Consider the following 17,048-nt stretch of genomic DNA (forward strand, 5'->3'; position numbering starts at 1 on the left):
CAACAACCAAACCTCTGCTTGGAGAATAGGTTATCTCAAGAAGCTTTCATCAGTAGAATGTCCTTGATTATAGAGAGATAACCAAGGACATGAAAGCTTCTTGCTATAATTGTCCATTTATTTTACTCTTCCCAGCCGCCTCCAGATGCCTGGTAGAGGCTAACCCGGCCCGACAATAGTACCCGCCGGCCCGCCACAGTTGAGCGGCGATGACGCAGGCCCGGCCCGACAATGGCAGCGTCCCTCCGCCCGGAGCGCGGCGGGGTCCCCGTGCACTGTCGCCCGAACAAAAGCCCCGGTCTGTCCGCTACTGTGTACCCAACACAATGGGCTAAAAATATCCGCACGAAGAAAGGAGCCGGAGGCTGGAATGTGTGGAGAAAGGGGGTCCCGGGGACGCGCGCTATTTTCGGACGGGTCGGCCCGCCCCAATCCCACCCACCATTCTGCGCCGAAATGCCGCGGGAATTCAGCGCAAAGGGCACGCTGAACGCACGGCGGATGGGGAGGCTGGAATTCCGGCCTGGAATGTGGACTATAGAACGCGTGAATGCAGGGACTCCTAGCCTCTACCAGGCACCGCGGATCGCTAGCTGGAAAAATAGTAGAAATTGGTCGAAATAAAGGGATAGTATACCATAGAAGATCCAGGGCCATAGAAGCTCCAATTCGCGACCCACGGATCTTCTTTGGCCGGCTGGATCTTCTCTGGTATACTATCCCTTTATTTCGGCCAATTTCTATTTTTCCACCCATCCACGATGGACAGATTATAATACAGGGACGCCAGCATACTCTCCAAGCAGAGGTTGTGGGGGAATGATCGTTTTCTTTTTGCCACCGAAAGGGATCTGCTTGGAGATTAGCCAGCAGTCCTGATATGTTTGTGAAAAGGGTGACCACCTGTTACGGTCTATTGGATAGTACATCTCTGAACGCAATTCAGCTTCTGCTGCAATGTTCGTGATTTTAACAATAAACCATTTTTGATTGATTGATTGATTGATGATATAGATCGTTACCGTGGCACTAGCAGTACCTAGCTCGCTTTTCGCCGGCTCCCTAGTTAGTCCGCTACACAAAACTATGTAGGGAGCCCCCCGGCGCTTGGGTACCACAGGCTATAGCAGTTAATCTCCAAGCAGATCCCTCTCGGTGGTAAAAAGACAGTATCAAATTGGCCAGGCAGTATCCATTAGCCAGAGAAGGTCGCCGGCCACCGACGGGTTGGTGGGGGTCAGGACAAAAAAAAACGGCCATATATAAAAAGGTAACGATCATTCCCCCACAACCTCTGCTTGGAGAGTATAAAGCAGTATCCATTTGCCAGAGGACTGTCTAGTGCTAAGTAGTAGGGTATATAGACACTCCTGGCCAATGGACACTGCTTTGCCACCGTATGATCTGCTTGGAGATTACGTATATGGTATGGTGTCTTGAAGGTTGCTTACACATGTATGACTGTGCCAGGAATTTCAGCCTAGAATGTGGCTTATAGAACGCGTGGTTACAATACAGGGGACGCCAACAGTCCTGAGTAGCCTCTACCAGGCTCCGGGAGACGGCTGAAAAGAGTAGAAATCGGTCAAATAGAGAGATAACACGCCGAGGGAGTTAATGTCCTTTCCATCAGACCAACTCCCTCGGCATATTATCTCTCTATTTGACCGATTTCTACTCCTTTCAGCCGTCTCCCGGAGCCTGGTAGAGGCTACGGGAATACGGATTGGATTGTACGATTCGGCAAAAAAAAAAGAATAAAATGGGCCAAGGGAGTCCGGTCGCGGGGAGGTAGTTTCTTTCCCTGCGCGGCCAGTCAAACCTACAAGGCGGTCAAACTCCCCTGGCAAACATTCTCCTTTATATATAGCCAGCATAGTTAGTCTGGTAGAGATTATATAGAACGTGTGATGACAGGGACTCCTGCAGTTCTGAGATGTTTTTAAAAATTGTGACCACCTGTTATGGTCTATGGGATTACTCTCCAAGCAGAGGTTGATGGTGGAAGATCGTTTACTCCTTATATATGGTCCGTTGAAAGATTCCCGAGAATCATACACTCAACACGAGCACACACTGTGAACTCGGTCTACAACCTGACGAGGATTCCAAAGAACCATACGAACATATACCGAAGTCTCCCGAAGATTGCCGAGAGCCGAACGGCGACTTTCGAACGCTTTAGCTTGGTTATTTTTTTTTTTTTTAACGGAGTGGTTCAATGCATGCAAGGCCTATGCGACCACTTCTCGGCATTGAACTAGAAATATGAGAGAAACGTGACTGTGTCAAGAGATGGCGGTGAACGTTTGATTTGAAAGCCTGTTTCCATTTTCGAACCGTGGCGGGAAATGTGGGCCTATCGTGCGTCTGATTGGCTAGAGGTGATGTCATTGCTTTGTGCAGCAGCGACATTAGCGGCCAGTATAAAGGGTAACGTTCAGTTCGCCAGAAATAGGACTTTACAAAATGCTTCATATCTTCTTTAAAATATGGTATCGTACCCCAAAAAAGTTTTCATGGCTAGTTAGTTACCCCTAAATTATAGATGGTATCGAGAATTTTATTTTCCTTGTGGCATTTCGCAGAAAATAGGGTCTTTTGAAATGGCATTTCGCACCCTGTCATGTTTTTGAAGTGTCTTTGAAGTTATCATCGATAGCCCCCTTGCGATTCTGTCGATTATAGCAGCGATTTTGCGAACGCGTTCGAGTATTAAAGGCATTCATGTATTACCCCGAGTGTACCCTAAAAGAGTACCAAGTCAAAAACTAAAGGACTGTATGAAAGTGTATTTTTATTGGTGAGTATTTTGTTTTTAGCCATCGCAATGGATCTGAAACGTCAAAGCAGTGAAAGCTTGTTTGTAACTGAAGAGATTACGATAAATTCCAAGTGGCCACAACGCAATACGTAGAATTAAAACGGCGAATTACGCTCTACGCAAAATGCGTCAATTGCGCTCTACTATACGTTGAATTAGAGCGGTCCGTCTACGCTCTACGTAGAATTAAAACGGGCGATTACGCTCTACGGAAAAAGGGCTTGTGGCAGACGAACTTGCAGGTGGTCATCACGTGTCTGTAGCTAGTTTTTCACGTGGTGTTCACGTGTCAGCAGTGCTGCTTGTTCGCGTGACGTTCACCTGCAAAACCGGTTCTACCATACTCCCGTCGGCCTTTGCGCCAACTATCTCCTAAACCCTGAACGCCGATAAGGAAGTCACAGCTGAGTAAATTGTGCTTTTTATTGTATGATTCAGCGGCCCAAGTACCCAGTAAGTGTTATATATGCATGGTTCATTGAATGGGGAATTCTAGGGAATCTTTCAACGGACCGAGTTCACGGTGTTAAGTGTTGAGTGTATGATTCTCCGGTATCTTTCAACGGACCCTGTTCACGGTGTGTTGTGTTGAATGTATGACTCTCGGGAATCTTTCAACGGACCGAGTTCACGGTGTTATGTGTTCAGTGTATGGCTATCCGGAATCTTTCAACGGACAGTGTTCACCGTGTTATGTGTTGAGTGTATGATTTTCGGGAATCTTTCAACGGACCGAGTTCACGGTGTTATGTGTTGAGTGTATGAATATCCGGAATCTTTCAACGGACCGAGTTCACGGTGTTATGTGTTGAGTGTATGCATATCCGGAATCTTTCAACGGACCCTTTTCACGGTGTTTAATGTGTTGAGTGTACTCTCGGGAACCTTTCAACGGACCGAGTTCACGGTGTGTTGTGTTGAGTGTATGACTCCAGAATCTTTCAACGGACAGTGTTCACGGTGTTATGTGTCGAGTGTTTGACTCTCTGGAATCTTTCAACGGACCGAGTTTATGGTGTTATGTGTATGATTCTCAGAAATCTTGTACGGACTGCACAGTGATCTTGTTGTTCAGTTAATATCTCAGTATCATATAAATAAAGTAACAGCGATCTCAACAAAAATTGACAGTGGCCTATCGCACATGGACCGACATGGAGTCTAAACCCGCTCCTCTCGCCGTCTGCTTGGCTGTGGTTTCCGTGTTCATCGCCCAACATGGACGGGTTAGAGGACAACTCTCCCCACCTGTGTGTCAGACCTGGAACTCAACAACTGTCGTGTGTAAATGGGATGATGACTTGTATCATCCAATTACCCATGCGCCTCTAACCCAAGTACCTCCCGGCATCCCCGAGTCTGTCATCACGGTGGATCTCAGTGAGAACAACATAACTATACTGTATAACGGCTCGTTTAGTGGGTTAAGAAACCTGAGATCCTTAGACCTGTCTGATAATCCTATACAGACTATCGAGGCCGGTGCGTTTGCAAGGTTGGAAAAATTACAACGTCTAGATATTTATGATTCTCAACCAATGTATCTTCTTCATAATGGAATGTTCCAAGATCTGCGAAACCTGAACTATCTGGCCGTGGAGACTTACACCGATACAGTCGCCAGTGAGGGCGTGTTCACGGGGTTATCTAAACTCAGGCATTTACGACTCGTGATGAATATCAGCAATTTACCCGATCATATTTTTGATCCTTTGACTTCATTGGAAAGTCTAGAGATAGTCGGCGATTACATAGAAGATGACCTAGTCCACAGCGGAAGTGGGTTCTTACAACGACGCCTGCTGTGGGCACCGCTGAACAACCTTAAAACGTTGAGACTCGAGATCATCGATTTCAGGCTACCTAGCGCCAGTGACTTCTACTTTGGACCTGTATTTACAAATATGTCTAGATTAGAGACTATAGAAATATATCAAACTGACGTTTCCCTCAATGCACAAATGTTCCGGCCGTTATTACCGACTGTGAAACATTTACGCACTGGCGCTCGGATATCCCCCGGTCTGCTGAAGTCACTCACACATCTGCAGACGCTGGACTTCGACAACCGTGCTTCATATCCGTATTTCACCATTTTGGACGTTCTGCCTGAACTCCGACACACGCAGATTCAGGAGTTGTCATTTTTCAACATGGAACTGGAAACGCAGAAATTATCATCTGATACTCTTGCGGGAATAAAAGGCCTGAAAAGTTTGAAAACTTTGATTTTCAAGTCCGACAGCGATTTGGTCACCATAGAAGCTAACGCCTTTGCGGGTTTGTCACATTTGCACAGACTGGATCTGACGCGGGTCACCCTCGAGACTTTACACGACAAGGCGTTCAGCGGACTGTCCTCAGTCACTCATCTCAACTTGACACAAAGCTGGATTTCTACTTTACCACAATACGTGTTTGAAGGACTGTCATCGCTCACTCATCTTGATTTGAGCCAGAACGAGTTGCAGACCTCCCAAGCTCAGCTTCCAGAGACCTTGGACTATCTTGATCTCAGTCACAATAAGTTATACGGAGTCACAGGTCAACCATGTAACTCCTCTATATCATTTAACTTCGGCAGTTTAAAATGGGTGAATCATCTGAATTTGAGTCATAATGAAATTGACCTAGTTCCCATGACTTGTTTCCCCCGGAATATCACTGTGCTTGATTTGCAACACAACAGACTGGAAAGATTCCTTGCCCTCTGCAATATTGAGGGTTTACGGTATCTCGACCTTTCTAACAATGAACTCGATGATTTTTTCGAGTTTTATAGTGATTTTACTATTTGTTGGCAACCAGGCATAGAAACACTTAAGCTGGATAACAACGGTATAACAGAAATAGGAGAAGGGTTACCAGCAATAAGGAGAAGCTTGAAAACGCTGACTCTTTCTCACAACCAAATCCACCGTATCGAAACAGGACAACTGACATGGTCGGACCAGCTGGAACATTTGGATCTCAGTCATAACGAGATCAACACCGTCATGCCATCCGCCTTCCGTGGACTATCGCGGCTACAGTTCCTGGATCTCAGTAACAACAAGATAAAGAATATAACTAAGACAACATTTGAAGGTTTAGGCAACCTTACACATCTAAACCTGGAAGCCAACAGGATACCAGTGATTGGGGACGCCTTTAAGCGTCTGTACGGGTTGAGACACCTGAATCTGAGGAGCAACAGTTTGGCTGTGTTAAATCAAACAACACTGGGTCCTGTTGTCCACCGGTTAGAGACTATCGACATTGCAGACAATCCGTTTCTGTGTGACTGTAATTCAATGTGGTTTGTCGAGTGGGCCCTGGATAAATACGACAGGGTAGCGAACTTCCACAACCCCTATCCTGACTTTGGTCGAGGGTACACATGTTCCCGTCCAGCTGGATTGCGTGGAAGACGTTTGATAGACGGGCTGACGCAGAAACAAAAATCTAACGACAGGCAGGATCCATCAGAACGAAAGTTCTTCGACACAGTCTGTAGTCATGGATTCCGGCCCAACCGCCTCCTGGCTTGTGTGCTCGCCTCTTCGGGCATCTTCGTCGCCATGACGACCATTTTCCTGGTCGACTACCACGTCGGCCGTGTTCAGTACTTGCTGTGGATGTTGGACAAGTGGAGGAGACCGAAGATTGGCGAAGTCAAGAATCAAGAGCCGCACAGATACACGCACGATGCTTTTCTTGCCTACAACAACCGGGACGTCTGGTGGGTTATACATCAAGCGATAGAGAATCTGGAGCCTGACTACAGTCTGGTCATACACGAAAGGGACTTTGCAGTGGGCGCTCCCATTGTGGAAAACATCGCGGATGCCGTGGAAAACAGCCGGAGAACCGTCTGCCTCATCACCAGGAACTTCCTGAAGAGTAAGTGGTGCGAGTACGAGTTCCAGCTGGCCCAGTACCACATGTTTGAGGAGGGGGGAGGGGTGCGTCTCATCCTGGTGTTTCTGGAGAGGATTCCTAACGAAATGCTGAAACAGTTCAACCATCTGAACGCCGTAGTAAAGAGGGACACATACCTGACGTGGCCAGACGACGTGCGGAAAAGGCCGCTGTTCTGGAGGCGGCTGCGAGACGCTCTGGGTGATCCTCTACCCCGGGACCCAGAGCCTCAGCAGCAGGCACAGGGTCCGGAACAGAACGCTCCGGAACGGAACATTCCGGAAGAGCAGGCACGTGTTCTGGAACGGAACATTCCGGAGCAGCAAGAACAGGCTCCAGTAAGGGACATTGTGGAAGTGCAGGTCCATGCCCCCGTGCGGGACATTCCGGAACTGCAAGATGACATTCTATTACCAGATCCAGACGACCAGTGGTTCGGAGATGGGGATGACGTGCCCCTTCTACCGCTGTAGATAAAACTTACCGTGTCACCAGACTGTTATTGTTTTGGAGTGCATATTTTGTGTTGTTATTCAAGAAAATTGTATGTCTTTTGTGCAAAGCCTACTGTACAGCAATATGTAGTTTTAAACTAACTGGATCAGATAGTACGTTTTAGAATTCTCTTGTGCATTATAGTAATTTTAAATTTATTTGTTTACCACCATATTTTTTCATATCACTTGTACTTGAAAGTCTTATTCAGGCATGAGATTGTATTAAGCTTGTCTGATAATGTTGACTACACTTAATTATATGTATATGAATGCCTTTGTTAAATTGGTAACGCTGTTATGTGTATGTGTAGATATACATTGTACAGCACTATGTAGTTTTGGCTAATGATGGTAAGTTGGTGATTTTTTTGTACATTTTTTTGTACATTACTACATTTTTAATAAGTGTATCAATAAAAGTTTCATGAACAATTTTGAATTCGGTGTGATGTCAACTGATAGTTCTTTGTCGTGTGATATGAAGTAATGACTTTGACCGTAAGATTGAAACGGTATCCGTTAACACCGTGGTTAGAATCGTAGAAACATGATTGTACTGTTGTAACAGGGCCTTGAAGGGGGGGGGGTCCCGACAACGCTCTACGCTTAATTCGGAAACCTCCCGATTACGCTTTACGATAAATTCCAAGTGGCTACAACGCATTACGTGGAATTAAAACGGCGAATACGCTCTACGCAAAATGCGCCAATTACGCTCTAAGTTGAATTAGAGCGGTTCTTCTACGCTCTGCGTAGAATTAAAACGGCCGATTACGCTCTACGGAAAAGAGCTTGTGGGCCCCCTTGTATCTTTGGCCATGTAACGTTACTATGCACTGTTATAAATGTTGTGCTGTGTTGGCCCGGCGCCCAGTCGCCTCCCATGGCTACTACCGCCATAGTATGACTCAGGACGAAATAAGAAGTTGCTGAACAATGCAGTATCTTTGGCCAAACTCCAGGAAGATTAGCTACATACTTGATTTTGTACCAATGTCTTGTGTGTCGCTAATGGAGTTTAATAAAGCACACATAAAGCACATGTAACGTTACTATGCACTGTTATAAATGCTGTGTTGTGTTGGCCCGGATCCCAGTCGCCTCCCATGGCTACTACCGCCATAGTATGACTCAGGACGAAATAAGAAGTTGCTGAACAAGGCAGTATCTTTGGCCATGTAACGTTACTATGCACTGTTATAAATGCTGTGCTGTGTTGGCCCGGCGCCCAGTCGCCTCCCATGGCTACTACCGCCATAGTATGTCTCAGGACGAAATAAGAAGTTGCTGAACAAGGCAGTATCTTTGGCCATGTAACGTTACTATGTACTGTAACAGTTATAAATGCTGTGCTGTGTTGGCCCGGCGCCCAGTCGACTCCCATGGCTACTACCGCCCACCTACAGTCGGCTTCAGTGCTCTGTGGTGGGCTGCCATAGTATGAACCCTCAATTAGTTTTCAAGATTTCAAATTTTGACAAATATTCATACCAAAACACACAACTTAAGATTTCAAATGCTGTGTATTGTATGACTCAGGGCAAAATGATATCTTGCTATAAAACAAGGCAGGATCGGGCTTGCATTTCACGGAATTATTTCCTCAAGTGACGTATTTGAGTATTTTCGCAGGGTTAGGTAATCTCCAAGCACATCCGGTGGGGCGAGGGGACTTTCTGTTGGCCGCCTGTATCCATAATTACTCTCTCTCCCATGCATACAAGGAAAACAGAGTGATGGGCTTGGTAGATAATTTATTCAGGTGAGAACTGATTAAAAAAAAACACAAAGAACCAAGCCCGTAGAGTGTGTGAACTGGTAGGCAAGGAGTGGGAGAGTGCAGAGAAGAGAGAGGGGACCAGCCTGGTCTAACGAACTGACAAGGTACTGAATGCATGACCTAAATAAAAACGTTAAGACATGTAGATAAATCGCAATTAGGAGACGCCAGGGACTGCCTAACAAACTGAACCTAAGTGCTAACTACTGTACGTTACATGACAGAGTGACGATCAGTAGGCGCTAGGGAACTGGTTAACAAAACTTAACCTAAGTGCTAACTACTTTAACATAATATAAGTGACGATTAGGAGCCGCCAGGAAAGTAAACTGGTTTAATAACAAACTGAACCTAGGTGTTAACTATTGTACGTTACATAGAAATGAAAGTCGACTAATAACTTCTAAGAAACAAGATGCCCAACGGGGCAAAATAACTATACTAGGTATCTGTAACCTGCGGAAAAGTCTTACGACCCGGGGGGGGGAGGGGTTGTCGGACAGATCTGTGAGACCCAGTTTGATTTTTTGGGAAAGGAGATGACTGAAGGTTTTCCGTTGAGAGAAAGAGGAGTCGAGGTAAACCTCGAAAGCGTCTGAGGACCAATCCCCGAGAAGCTTTATGAGTTGGGGTTCAGCGCCACAGCGCCAAGCAAAGGTGGCACCGCCTCGGCGAGAGCTGTGCCCTGAGTATTGGGCGGCCGAGAGGCCGGCGGCGGTGAGGATTGTTTTGAGGTGTTTTACCAGCGAGTCGTGGGTGAGAGAGACCACCAGTCCGTGTGTCGTGCTCGGAACCAGGAAAGCTGGCGCGGTCGGTGGAGCGCGGATGATGGAGCACATGTGAACCTAGCTATAGGCTTGTCTGGGGCAGAGAGGGTGGCCGGAAATCACCTATGGTGGCGCCGTGAGCTAATTCTGTCCGTATGTGAGTGTTTACATGATCTGAGAGCGGAAGGATGATTAGTCTTGGGGACGGTTGGCCGGGTGGCAGACACATAATTGATATAATTGATGGGAAAACCATACTCTATCAGATCACACAGGGTGTTGTCATGGTAGCCGTCTAGAAGGTGGCGCCAGGCAGAGACGTGAAGTTTAGTTGGCGCTATTTTGACACCTTGGTGATTGGGAAGACCAGATGTCCGCACGGTGTGATGCTACTGACGGAAATCAGCCAAACTTGGACTTGGAGCGTCAACCGGCGAAGTGTCTGTTGCGAACGTTTCGGGTGAAAGGAATGTTTTCTTGCCTTTCTGAGCCGGTTTGCCCACCGATGTCGACAGTTGGGGAAACTTGAAGTCCACAGCGCGTTGTAGTGGCAGGTTTTTCCGTAGTTGGTCCAGAGTGATGTCGTCGGCCCCCAGATCGGTCGGCACAGTGGTAGAGGAGGTGTGCACCACGCCGCCCGGTCCGAGCTGAAGTCGTGTGAGATCTCGATCAAGTGTAGTTACCTCCGGGGTCTTGTTGGCCGTGTAAAGAGCGTTGGACGCTGCCGGTGGTGTAGGACCTGACGCCGTTGTTTCAGACGACGAACGGACTCTTCCGCGCCTGCCCCCCTCCCCCACCGCCGGCCCAGCTCTTCTCACAGACATCTTGCTGTGAAGGTGGGTTTTTAACTTTCTTCTCATTCGTGTGAAACAAGAGTTCCACGATCTCATACCTTCGCCAAATGATGTTAACCCTTGTGGTTGACAAATGATACAATTTTAATCATTGATTTTGTAAGTAAGAGCCCCATTTGCATGGATTGTATCAGTTGATCATATTCTCCACCCAAGACAGCCTTATCTTAACAAAAATGCTATTATAGCACTTCCTCATAAATTATGCAAATGATTTGAATAAATTATGTTTGTTTTGATGTTCATCTTCACTCAACTTCCAAATGTGGCAAGTATGAAATTCCTAGCAGTTACAACTATGAAATAATAAAAATTTGCCATTTTTTATGCATTTTTTATGCACATCCTCATTTACATAATCTATATCCTCAGATGTTTTTTCTCGTTCTCACAAGTGATGTCACAAGTGTTTCATACTTCTATTATCGAACAAAGCAGATTTATAGAATTTCCTCATTAATTATGCAAATTAGCTCCTGATTTGCATAATTGTCATCTGATCATGTCAAGCATCACTTCAACTACCTACATACCAAAAATCACGACAATACGTCAACCGGTTCTTGAGTTATCGTCCTTCAAATTTTTTCAACAAATGCTCCTGCAGTTCCATAACAAGGCGCTAGGGGACCCAAACTCATGTCACTTCTTCCCTACCCCAAGAGCTATCTACCAACCAAAATTCATGACCCTAGCATGTCCAGAACATGAGATATCAAAACCGGAAGTTCAGCTGCAGTGCCTAGGAAAGCCGCAAGGGGGCCCAAAATCTAATCATTTCTAGGTCTCATGAAGACCGACCCACCTACCAAGTTTCATTCCAATCCATCCACTGCTTCTCGAGTTATCTTGCTAAAACCACACACACACACACACACACACACACACACACACACACACACAGACAAACGCTACTGAAAACATAACCTTCTTGGCGAAGGTAATAAAAACACGCTAAACATAGCCCCAAACCCAAACCTCTGCTTGGAGAGTACTATACCAAGGCGGTATAGTCTCACTCTATAATCGCTCTGAAAAGATGTCTGAAAGTCCAGCTATTTGGAGGAAATATATACCTTGTCAGATACAGCTGTGGCGTTATAGAATGATTGATGGATTCTTTAATCCTAACCCTTCTGGCTTATGGCAGGGGTTCCTTAAGCTATTTTGCATTCTCTTTACTTTTAGAACAATGTTGTATGGTTAGGCCACACCGCCTTAATTTTATGGATGGCATCGTCTGAAGACCCCCAAACTAGTGCTCGCGGGCGAATAAAAAAATTCCGACCAAAAATAAAAATGCTACTATACCACAGGAATACAAAGCTGGTATTGTGAATTTGCGACGTATACGACAAGCCGGCTTATGCTGGCTTTTTGCGAAGTTTTGAATCGGCAGTGTACGTACATGTATGTACTTTGATCTGGAGCTTCGGGTGCCGCCATTATGAGTTATCGCCGGCTACCTATTGTCGCTAAATAGCATGGACTACCCAGGCCTAGAGCCAGGCCAGAGCTTCGGAGGAAGACAAAGCTTAAGGATCCCACTTTTTCTGTAATTTGTGGGTTTTGGGGATGTTAAGAGGAGAGTAGTTTTCATTTGTATATGTGTAAAGTTGGGGTAGAATTTGGAGGCTACGTCGAGTTCACTTCGTTTATTGCTATAGAGGGTACAATTTGAGATAAAATGTGTTTCGTCTTCCACCGTATTCAACGTACAATGTTTGCAAGTTCGTTCATACACTTGGAACTTCTTATACCACCCTCTCTCAATTTCGAGAGGGTGTGCACTAATGCGTAACTTACTTATTGTAGAGCGAATGTTAAGATCAACTACGTCCAGGTATTTTTCCATAGAATATGCTGTTTTACATTTTTTGTAGAATCTTAGCTTACCAGAATCAACATCTAACTTGTGGGAAATAGTTTGTAAATACATATCAGAAATTCCTAACCTTAAGTTAACATGGTGCATACAGATAACTTGCCAAACAAAGCAGGATTGTGCGTAGCCCACGGAACTATTTCCGCAGATGACGAGTTTGTCCGTATGGGCCACCGTACTTCCCAAAACGCTTGACAGGCTTGGGGAATACATTTCAGACAGAACGGAACAAGGAAAGGCTGAGTCTGTCCTGTGAGCAAGCCGCAGATCATATACATAGATAAACGGGTCAGAAAAATGTCAGGTTCAGCTTTTTTTTTTTAAATGAATGTGTATTAGGCGTCTGGCCACACTGATTTAATTTTATGGGTGACATCCGCGCGCGCATTGATTTTTGACTGTCGCCCTTTAAAAAAAAAGATCACCTCCACCGAGGCTCTGGCCTGGCTCTAGGCCCGGGTAGTCCATGGTAGTCAGCGACAACACGGAGCCGAGCACCAAGGCTATCGAATTCGAAGCTCCACGACTCAAGTATGTACAGTACCGATTCATAATGCTGCAAAACGCCAGCCGGCTTGTCGTATACGTCGCTAAGTCCTGTCGCGAATTCACAATACCAGCTTTGTATTCCTGTGGTTTAGTAGCATTTTTATTTTTCGCCGGAATTTTTTTTATTCGCCCGCGCGCACTAGTTTGGGGGTCTTCAGAGGATGTCATCCATAAAATTAAGTCGGTGTGGCCTTAGCCTGATTAAATGGCTTCACCGTTGCCGCCCGCCTAACACCCAGCCGCCACTAAAGCCGCAGACGGTAGAGTTTGCGTTACACAGAATAAACATGTTGGTATGTACACCCTCATACATTATGTCAACAACTAAGCCTCCTCTCCTCTTATTTACCAAAAACTGCAGGTGTTCACATCATACTCTCCACCGGTCCGCGCAACGAGACGAACCTGAGAAAAACCCCACCAGACCGACATGGAGTCTAAACCCGCTCCTCTCGCCGTCTGCTTGGCTGTGGTTTCCGTGTTCATCGCCCAACATGGACGGGTTAGAGGACAACTCCCCCCACCTGTGTGTCAGACCTGGAACTCAACAACTGTCGTGTGTAAAGGGGATGGACTGTATCATCCAACCCGTGCGCCTCTAACCCAAGTACCTCCCGGCATCCCCGAGTCTGTCATCATAATGGATCTCAGTAAGAACAACATAACTATACTGTATAACGGCTCGTTTAGTGGGTTAAGAAACCTGAGATCCTTAGATCTGTCTGATAATCCTATACTGACTATCGAGGTCGGTGCGTTTGCAAGGTTGGTAAAATTACAAGTTCTAGATATTGGTTATTCCTATTTAGGAAGAAATGCACAAATGTATCTTCTTCATAATAGAATATTTCAAGATCTGCGAAACCTGAACTATCTGGCCGTGAGGACTTACACCGATAGAGTCGCCAGTGAGGGAGTGTTCACGGGATTATCTAAACTCAGGACTTTGGTATTTGGCGTGAAAAATATCAGCAATTTACCCGATCATACTTTTTATCCTTTGACTTCATTGGAAAGTCTAGAGATATCGGAACTCATCGATGACATAGAAGAGGACCTAAATACCACCATGAGAATTGTCCACAGCGGAAGTGGGTTCTTACAACGACGCCTGCTGTGGGCACCGCTGAACAACCTTACAAGATTGACTCTGAACAATCTACCAAGAGTCAGTGACTTCTACTTTGGACCAGTATTCATAAATATGTCTAAATTAGAGACTATAGTAATATATCAAGCTTCCGTTTCCCTGAATACTCAACTGTGCCGGCCGTTATTACCGACTCTGAAACATTTAAGCACTTTCGCTCGGATAGCTCCCGGCCTGCTGAAATCACTCACACATCTGCAGACGCTGGACTTCGACGCTTTTGCACATCCCGCCAATATGGACGTTCTGCCTGAACTCCGACACACGCAGATTCAGGAGTTGTCATTAGCCGGGCTGGAACCGGAAACGGACGAATTAACATCTGATACTCTTGCGGGAATAAATGGCCTGAAAAGTTTGAAAAGTTTGATTTTTCACCTCGGCTATTTTAACGCCATAGAAGCTAACGCCTTTGCGGGTTTGTCACATTTGCTAAGGCCGGATCTGACGCAGGGCGCCTTCGAGACGTTAACTTTACACGATAAGGCGTTCAGCGGACTGTCCTCACTCACTCATCTCAACTTGACACAAAGCGTGATTCCTACTTTACCACAATACGTGTTTGAAGGACTGTCCTCGCTCACTCATCTTAACTTGACACAAAACAGGATTTCTACTTTACCACAATACGTGTTTGAAGGACTGTCCTCGCTTACTCATCTTGATTTGAGCCAGAACGACTTGGAAACCTCCCACGCTCAGCTTCCAGAGACCTTGGACTATCTTGATCTCAGTCACAATAAGTTAAACAACAGAGACAAGGGTCAATCTTCATGTTTCTACGCTATATCATTTAACTTCAGTGGTTTAAAAAGTGTGAATTATCTCAATTTGAGTCATAATGAAATTGAAGATGTTCCCGTCGATTGTTTCCCCCGGAATATCACTGTGCTTGATTTGCAGCACAACAGACTAGATGCATTTTCTTACCTCTGCTATATTGAGGGTTTACGGTATCTCGACCTTTCTAACAATGAACTCAATGATATTTTCAATGATCATTTTTACTATAATTGTGATTATAATTATGATTATGATTATGGTAATCAGTCAATGACTGATTATGATTATGCTAATCAGTCAATGACTCGTGGGCAACCAGGCATAGAAACACTTAGGTTGGATAACAACGGTATAACAGATATACAAAAAGGATTCCCAGAAGAAATAAAGAGAAAATTGAAAACGCTGACTCTTTCTCACAACCAAATCCACCGTATCGAAACAGGACAACTGACAAGGTCGGACCAGCTGGAACATTTGGATCTGAGTCATAACGAGATCAACACCGTCATGCCATCCGCCTTCCGTGGACTATCGCGGCTACAGTTCCTGGATCTCAGTAACAACAAGATAAAGAATATAACTAAGTCAACATTTGAAGGTTTAGGCAACCTTGCACATCTAAACCTGGAAGCCAACAGGATAGCAGTGATTGGGGGCGCCTTTCAGCGTCTGTACGGGTTGAGACACCTAAATCTGAGGAGCAACAGTTTGGCTGTGTTAAATCAAACAACATTGGGTCCTGTTGTCTCCTGGTTAGAGACTATCGACATTGCAGACAACCCGTTTCTGTGTGACTGCAACTTAATGTGGTTTGCTGAGTGTGCCCTGGATAAATACGACAGGGTAGCGAACTTCCACAACCCCTATCCTGACGTCGGTCGAGGGTACACATGTTCCCGTCCAGCTGGATTGCGTGGAAGACGATTGATAGACGGGCTGACGCAGATACAACACTCTAACAACAGACAGGATCCATCAGAACGAAAGTTTTTCGACATAGTCTGTAGTCATGGATTCCGGCCCAACCGCCTTCTGGCTTGTGTGCTCGCCTCTTCTGGCATCTTCGTCGCCATGACGACCATTTTCCTGGTCGACTACCACGTCGGCCGTGTTCAGTACTACCTGTGGATGTTGGACAAGTGGAGGAGACCGAAGATTGGCGAAGTAAAGAACAAAGAGCCGCACAGATACACGCACGATGCTTTTCTTGCCTACAACAACCGGGACGTCGGCTGGGTTATACATCAAGCGATAGAGAATCTGGAACCTGACTACAGTCTGGTCATACACGAAAGGGACTTTGCAGTGGGCGCTCCCATTGTGGAAAACATCGCGGATGCCGTGGAAAACAGCCGGAGAACCGTCTGCCTCATCACCAGGAACTTCCTGAAGAGTAAGTGGTGCGAGTACGAGTTCCAGCTGGCCCAGTACCACATGTTTGAGGAGGGGGGAGGGGTGCGTCTCATCCTGGTGTTTCTGGAGAGGATTCCTAACGAAATGCTGAAACAGTTCCGCCATCTGAACGCCGTAGTAAAGAGGGACACGTACCTGATGTGGCCAGACGACGTGCGGAAAAGGCCGCTGTTCTGGAGGCGGCTGCGAGACGCTCTGGGCGATCCTCTACCCCGGGACCCAGAGCCTCAGCAGCAGGTACAGGGTCCGGAACAGAACGCTCCGGAAAGGAACATTCCGGAAGACCCGGTACGGAACATTCCGGAAGACCCGGTACGGAACATTCCGGAAGACCCGGTACGGAACATTCCGGAACAGCAAGAACTGGCCCAAATAAGAAACGTTGTGGAAGTGCAGGTCCATGCCCCCATGCGGGACATTCCGGAACTGCAAGATGAAATTCTATTACCAGATCCAGACGACCAGTGGTTTGGAGATGGGGATGACGTGCCCCTTCTACCGCTGTAGATAAAACTAACCGTGTCACCAGACTGTTATTGTTTTGGAGTGCATATTTTGTGTTGTTATTCAAGAAAGTTTTTTCGTTTTTGTGTTAAGTCTACTTTACAGCAATATGTAGTTTTAAACTGTATCAAAATAGTAT

At 46.0% G+C, this 17,048-nt stretch overlaps 1 protein-coding gene across 1 annotated transcript; it reads left to right on the forward strand.

Moving 5' to 3' along the window:
- Window positions 1–3,852: 3,852 nt before the first annotated feature.
- Window positions 3,853–16,972, forward strand: LOC109481714 (toll-like receptor 13). Its single transcript, XM_019784307.1, has 3 exons — window positions 3,853–7,080; window positions 13,481–13,745; window positions 15,414–16,972. Exons 1-3 carry the CDS (start codon window positions 3,979–3,981, stop codon window positions 16,910–16,912), a joined length of 4,866 nt encoding a protein of 1,621 aa, XP_019639866.1. The 5' UTR covers window positions 3,853–3,978; the 3' UTR covers window positions 16,913–16,972.
- Window positions 16,973–17,048: the final 76 nt, after the last annotated feature.

This window comes from Branchiostoma belcheri, unplaced genomic scaffold (genome assembly GCF_001625305.1).
Source record: "Branchiostoma belcheri isolate BF01 breed outbred unplaced genomic scaffold, Haploidv18h27 scaffold57, whole genome shotgun sequence".
NCBI lineage: Eukaryota > Metazoa > Chordata > Leptocardii > Amphioxiformes > Branchiostomatidae > Branchiostoma > Branchiostoma belcheri.